At 42.7% G+C, this 6,590-nt stretch overlaps 1 protein-coding gene across 1 annotated transcript; it reads left to right on the top strand.

The window, feature by feature from the left end:
- The first annotated feature begins 1,358 nt into the window (after positions 1-1,358).
- Positions 1,359-4,032, top strand: LOC136950578 (cytochrome P450 26B1-like). Its single transcript, XM_067245000.1, has 6 exons — positions 1,359-1,565; positions 1,806-2,030; positions 2,145-2,420; positions 2,699-2,851; positions 3,053-3,460; positions 3,646-4,032. Exons 1-6 carry the CDS (start codon positions 1,359-1,361, stop codon positions 4,030-4,032), a joined length of 1,656 nt encoding a protein of 551 aa, XP_067101101.1.
- The last annotated feature ends 2,558 nt before the right edge of the window (positions 4,033-6,590 follow it).

Here is a 6,590-nt window from a genome sequence, read left to right as displayed (position 1 = left end):
TTTCTTCTAACAAGAAAGCAACCCAAGATTATGATTTTAATATTATTATTAGATGTTATAACAACTAATTCTTGCATCAAAAATTTGATATTTTTGTTCCTCAGGGTAAAATAAAGCTTTATAAACTCATGCTAAGATAATATTTTCAGATAAAAAGCAATAATTAATTGGTTCCTTAACAGTCTCTTCAGCAGGTCCGCTTATCTTGTGAAAACAAACAAACAAACAAAAAACATTTTATAATCGGGTTCTGTTTCTCTTTGGTCTGTGCTATACTTTTACCAACCGTTTTGCACTGAAGATTATTTAAGTTTGCCTTTTTTAAATAGTTGCTTGTAAATGTCATGTACATACTGCATATTTTGTAAAGAAAATGATAATGCAGTTTCTCTGCTACAAATAAAAAAGGAGACTTATTGTTGTGGAAGATGACGCTTCTCCTGAGCCTAACTATTGAATTAGCCTTTGACTTTTATTGATAGCAGTCAACGATGCCCCTTCCGTGGAGCGGTGGTTGTCCCTTTCCTTTCTAGTCCCATAACTAAAACAGAAATGCAAATATAAATCCCCTAAAACATTCCAATGAATATGAAGTTAAGAATGTTAATAAGGATTTCAACTGGCATTAGAGTATGCTGCTGCCATGGCTGTAAACAAGAACTCTTCCCCCCCCCCCCCCCCCCCACTGAGATATTCTTCTGATTCTATTCGTTTTTATTTGTGTGCTGTAATAATAAAATACAACAAATGTGTTCACTCATACTTGACTGTAAGTTGATTTACTGTAGCTTTTGTTGAGTTCAGTACTGTAGCAAAGGACATTAAATAATGTGAATGTGTTATTGTATTAACTTATAACCACAACAGACTGCAGTGTAGACAAAGCTACCATCACTAACGGTTGAGTGGATTCGTGAGTGCAGTGTCTTCTGTCGCTGCCAACTTTACTAAGTGGAGAACTCAACAGACATGGGGGCACTCCTGGTGGCAATCCGTGAGGAGCTTTGAATATTCAGAACAGGACGTCATCAACGAAGGGGGATGAAGTATTTATACAACGGTTCATAAAGCCCCATAAAGAAAGATTAGCGCACCCGAGAGCAGCTCGCATTTTAGAAATGGCAGTTTTTCATGTGTATTTCAATGTGTGTTTTGGAATAATACATTGACTATTAGTCTCTACCAACCTGCTTAATAAGCTGGAATTTGCTGTTTATTTAGCCTCTTGTTTTCAAAGAAAAAAACGACTGATTACATGTATCCAAATACAGCTGGAGTGGTTGTTTTCAGGTGACTGGCGTTACTCCCGAATAAAATTATAAAACTGAAAAAAACACCGGTTGACAGGATATCCTAGAATGACTCTATTCCAACTAAGTACTACCTTGTCGGTGCTCGCTACCGCCGTAACATCGGTGCTGTTGGTGCTGTTGCTGACCGCGGTTTCCCGGCAACTGTGGACGCTGCGATGGACCATCACCAGGGACAAGAAAAGCTCCTTACCGTTACCGAAGGGTTCTATGGGTTGGCCGCTCATAGGAGAGACGTTCCACTGGCTGTTCGAGGTAAATTATTTCGTTTCCAATGTTCATAGCCTACCGTGCGTAATTACGCATGCATGGTGTTCTTCATAAATGGTTGCTTTTGTGTAAAAGTAAGCTATTGATTATCATAAGTTTAAGAGATCACGTTGGTATTGTGCCAATGTCGTCCTCGTGTTATCATTTCTATAATAATGTGGCAAACTGTCGCGTCCATCCTATGATTCAAGTGTTGTTGTTTTTGTTTGTTTTTTTTCAACTCAGGGTTCTTCTTTTCATGTGTCGAGGCGGGAGAAGTATGGAAACGTGTTTAAAACGCACCTGTTGGGAAAACCCGTCATCCGAGTGACGGGCGCGGAGAACATTCGTAAGATCCTGATGGGAGAACACACCATGGTGTGCACACAGTGGCCCCAGAGCACGCGCATCATCCTGGGACCCAACACTCTTGTTAACTCGGTGGGAGACCTTCATAGGAAAAAACGGAAGGTAAGGGAAATTATAATTTTACATTTTCGTTGGGAAGTTGCAACATGTAATATGTTATTAATTAATATTGTATCAATTAAGATCATGTGCCATTAAAATGTATTACCCCATCAGATCTTAGGCAAAGCGTTCAGTCATGCAGCTTTGGAGACGTACATTCCTCACTTACAAGACGTCGTAAAGACTGAGATAGCCAGATGGTGTTTGGACACCGGCCCCATTGATGTTTTCGCTGCCGCCAAAGCCCTGACGTTCCGCATCGCTGTGCGGATCATCATAGGTTTGGATGTGGAGGAGTCGCAGATAAACTACCTTTCCAGGATGTTTGAGCAGCTGATGGACAACTTATTCTCCCTCCCGGTGGACGTGTGCTGCAGCGGCCTTCGGAAAGTGAGTTCTGTCGCACAAAAAGTGTAAACTCCACAGCAAACGGAATTATAATTAAATGTTAGCCATAAAATTGTATTTTTGCAAAACATGTTATGTGGAAAAGGATAGTACTCCCTTAAAAGAGACATTAAGTACATTGTTGGAAAAATTGAAGATGTAACACATTTATCCTGTATAAGAATGATTCTGTGTTCAGTATTCCTTGGGTGCAAAGAGAGGCTTGACATACATTTATTACAACTTGCAACCATTTGTATTCTTTGATGTGGTGTTGTCAGGGTATCCAGGCAAGGGAGGTCCTGCATAGCTGCATGGAAAAGATGATCGAGGAGAAGCTCCAGAGAAACACAGAGGGCTGCAGCCATGTGTTTGACTACATCCTTAGCAGTGCCAAGGAACAAGGCCATGAACTCACCATGCAGGAACTTAAGGTAAGCAATGTTCACACACATCACACACATACTCCATATCTAGTAATGGAGTATGTCATAAAGAAAATATATCATTTGGATCGTAGTGGAATACTGTATTTATTTTAAAAATCATTTGGAGTGTTACTTAGGTGTTGAAGTGATTTCAAATAAGTGCCTTTGAAGCAGAATGCACCAGGTGAATGAGACTCTCTATCCTAGGAGACTGCTGTGGAGCTGATCTTTGCTGCCCACTCCACCACAGCCAGTGCCTCCACCTCTCTGGTCCAGCTCCTGCTCCTACACCCTTCAGTGGCTGAAAAGGCCAGGTCTGAGATACAAGAAATGGGACTGGGCCATGACTTCAACAGCAATAACAACAACAACAAGTCAATCATCAGTGATGATGCAGACATGCAGACCACCGGGTCACCTAGTTATGACACAGAGAAGCACAAGAACTGCATATGTCCGGCAGAGTCTGGTACGTGTAGTTTCCAGGAACCAAATATAACCCTGAAGGTCCTTGGTGGGCTACAGTACTTGGACTGTGTGGTGAGAGAGGTGCTCAGATACCTGCCGCCTGTCTCCGGGGGTTACAGGAGTGTCCTGCAGACGTTTGAGTTAGACGTAAGTATGATGAAGGGGATAACAGGGGAACTGAGGGATGACACTAAACACTGACCTCTGAGAATTGAAACTGCAGTTTATTTCTTGATACTCGTATGCTTTTTACAGTATCTACCGCACCAACATCACATTGCTCAATTCAGGGTTCTTCCACTGTTTCCTATGCGTTGTCCTCTCCTCTACAGGGTTGCCAGATCCCTAAGGGCTGGAGCGTCATGTACAGCATCCGAGACACCCATGAGACCGCCCCCGTCTACCAGCGCCCCGACCTGTTCGATCCGGAACGCTTCGGCCCAGAGAGGGATGAGGGTCGGGCGGCGGGACGCTTTAACTACGTGCCATTTGGCGGTGGCATTCGTAGCTGCGTGGGCAAGGAGCTGGCCCAGGTGATCATCAAGACCCTGGCGGTGGAGGTACTGGGAAGCACAGAGATGAGGCTGGCCACGGACACGTTTCCCAAGATGCACACTGTTCCTGTAGTCCACCCTGCCAAAGGACTACAGGTCTATTTCACCTACAGAGACAACAACATTGAAAAGCATCATGTGTCATGTATGTCCCATCATGGCTAGACACTGACTTCTCAGAACCATATACTGTAAAGTAGTAGACTGTCTATCATATACTGCAGACGAGTAGAAATATTCTGACTTGGCTGGTTTTACCTTGTACCTCTGGATGCTCCTCTGATCCTGAACATGTATAATACTAAATGAACATATATGGAAGTGTATGAGGTATTTATGTGCTTTATTATTGACTATATACAATTGTGTTAAACTGTATGGATGCCATGAAGTCATCACCAATGGTACTTACTTACCCTGGCATGTTTACAATGATAATCTGGTTGATTACAGCCAGGTATGAGTGTCAGTGATACTGTGGTTGTTGGTTTGTTTATTAGTATTTGTCTGTTTAACTATGTGTTGGTATAGGCTAGTGCTAGGGGAAGAGGTAGACACAAAGTTTTATAGCAGTTTTTTTCTGAGGGTCTTTGTTCACTGTTGGACTTGTGGGCCTGGTGGGTTATTATGGTATGTGAATTATTGAATGTGTATTTTGACTTTGATTGTACATTTATTTAAATAAATGTGATAATCAACGAAAATTGACAATTTAATGGATCTTTAATTGATCTGATGACATTGATCACATGTTCTCCACTTTTCAGCTGTCGCTTTATCATGTGTAGAACCAGGTGATGAGAGGTCTTCCTTGACACCAATTGCCTTTCATTGGGAACGAGTGAAAACATAATCCCTTTACATGGTTCTGACACCTAGCGGTAAACGTTTCCATAGAAGAGGAAAAGCGGGGCTGGAGGCGGGGTGTTTTCACAGGAGAGGTGCAGCCCCACCTTCGCTTCTAACAAGCCGTGAGAGATGAGGCCTGCAGGGCTGCACCTAGAGAGACAGTCGGCGGGGTGACCTCGGTGTGAACCTGCTGAGCATTGCTCCCTTGACCCCCTCCCGCTGCGGCAAAGCTTCAAACTACAGATACGTTATGTAAACCTACAAATCAAATATCTAGTCCTTCGCCGCTATAATCTGACACAGCCCCGGCGCGTTAGGCCATGGGTACCAAGTTCCCAGTATTTCAGTGGAATTTACATTTTCAAATAGGCTATTAGTATTATTATTTTGTAAACGTGCATTACATTGCACATACAATTGACATAAATATGCATGTCAAATTAGGCAATGTTAATTGTTGACAGTTGAGAGTTCATTTCTAAAAGAAATCTGACTTGGAAGTGACTATCAAGATAAATGTGATGAGATATTATTGTGATTAAAATAGGCCAGAAAAAGCACCGACTCTGTGGCTCTAATTAAAAAGTATTTTTCCATACAGAAGACAGGGTTGTTTATCTCTTGACCTAATTACAATGTTACTGTAAGTTTTTTTAAATGATCCCCGCTGTTTGATTTGTGTGATTGACAGTGAATGAATCACTGTGAAGATAATCATGCTGCTCTCCCACTGTAATTACCGCTGCTCGGGCTCCCGTATCTTGTTATTTGACGGACAGTGAACTTGGCGAGGTTTGTGCGAGAGTTCACCGAGATGTCAGGGTCCGTGTTGTAGGTCACAAGCAGGTCAGCGCACGGGAATGGGAAAGATCCCCCGAGGGCATTGTGGAGCTCTCTAGTGCTAATCGCTGACGATGCGCTCCTGACACAGACCTTATGTCTCTCTCCCTCCCTCTCTCCCTCCCTCTCTCCCTCTCTCTCTCTCGCTCTCCCTCTCTCTCTCTCTCTCTCGCTCTCGCTCTCGCTCTTTCTATCTCTCTCTCTCATAAACACACACACCTACACACAAACACACAACAGTCACGGATATTAGTACTACATTTTGTGGAACGGACACCCAATAAATATAACAGGTGGCCAGTTGACTTGCAGTTGTGATAGTCTGGTCTTGTTTCCACAGGAAGTCTGATCAAATTATCCCAATAATGTTGTCTCGTAAATAGTCTCATATTTTACAAGTTTTCTCCGTGTCCACAGAAGCGGGAAGGTTGCTTTCTTGCTTTAAAATACCTTGAGTGATTCATAGAGTGAATGAGTTAACTCAAGGGTTGTTAGGAATGTTGCTTTACAGCAAAAAACATTTACACTTGAACTTCACATAACCTTTAGTAGCGGAGTATAACACCAGAACTAATTCACCCTGTATTTAGATTGTCCTGTGAATTTAAAGTGCAATTACGCATAGACTAACTTGAGTTGAATTGTGCAACAGTCTACATTTAAAATGTGTCCTGTTAGCAAAAATATTTTCTCTCTGAGGCATAAGGTGTATGCTACTTGAATATTTCGAAAAATATGGATGTGTTACTGACCTGTTATCTGTCATTCTGCCATTTGGATAGAGAACGAGCTAAGAGGTGAAACACAGGGCAACTGCCTCAGCACCAAAGTGCGACACGGCAGAGAGTGAGGAAGGGGAAACCCATGACGCGTCGCTGTAAACGCCGGAGCCAAGCTGTCTCCTGCTTCACTGACTTATTCACCAGTCCCTTTTCACGTTATAGCTGTCGTAAAAAGTGATGCCAAATGCAGTGTGGCTGGGGATGTTTTCTTTTCATGCAGCCTTCAGCTCACCAATAACCCAGCCTTCCTTG

This window comes from Osmerus mordax, chromosome 10 (assembly GCF_038355195.1).
Source record: "Osmerus mordax isolate fOsmMor3 chromosome 10, fOsmMor3.pri, whole genome shotgun sequence".
Classification (NCBI taxonomy): Eukaryota; Metazoa; Chordata; class Actinopteri; order Osmeriformes; family Osmeridae; genus Osmerus; species Osmerus mordax.
Note: the sequence above shows the minus strand (reverse complement) of the source record. Positions and strands in the feature narration are given on the sequence as shown.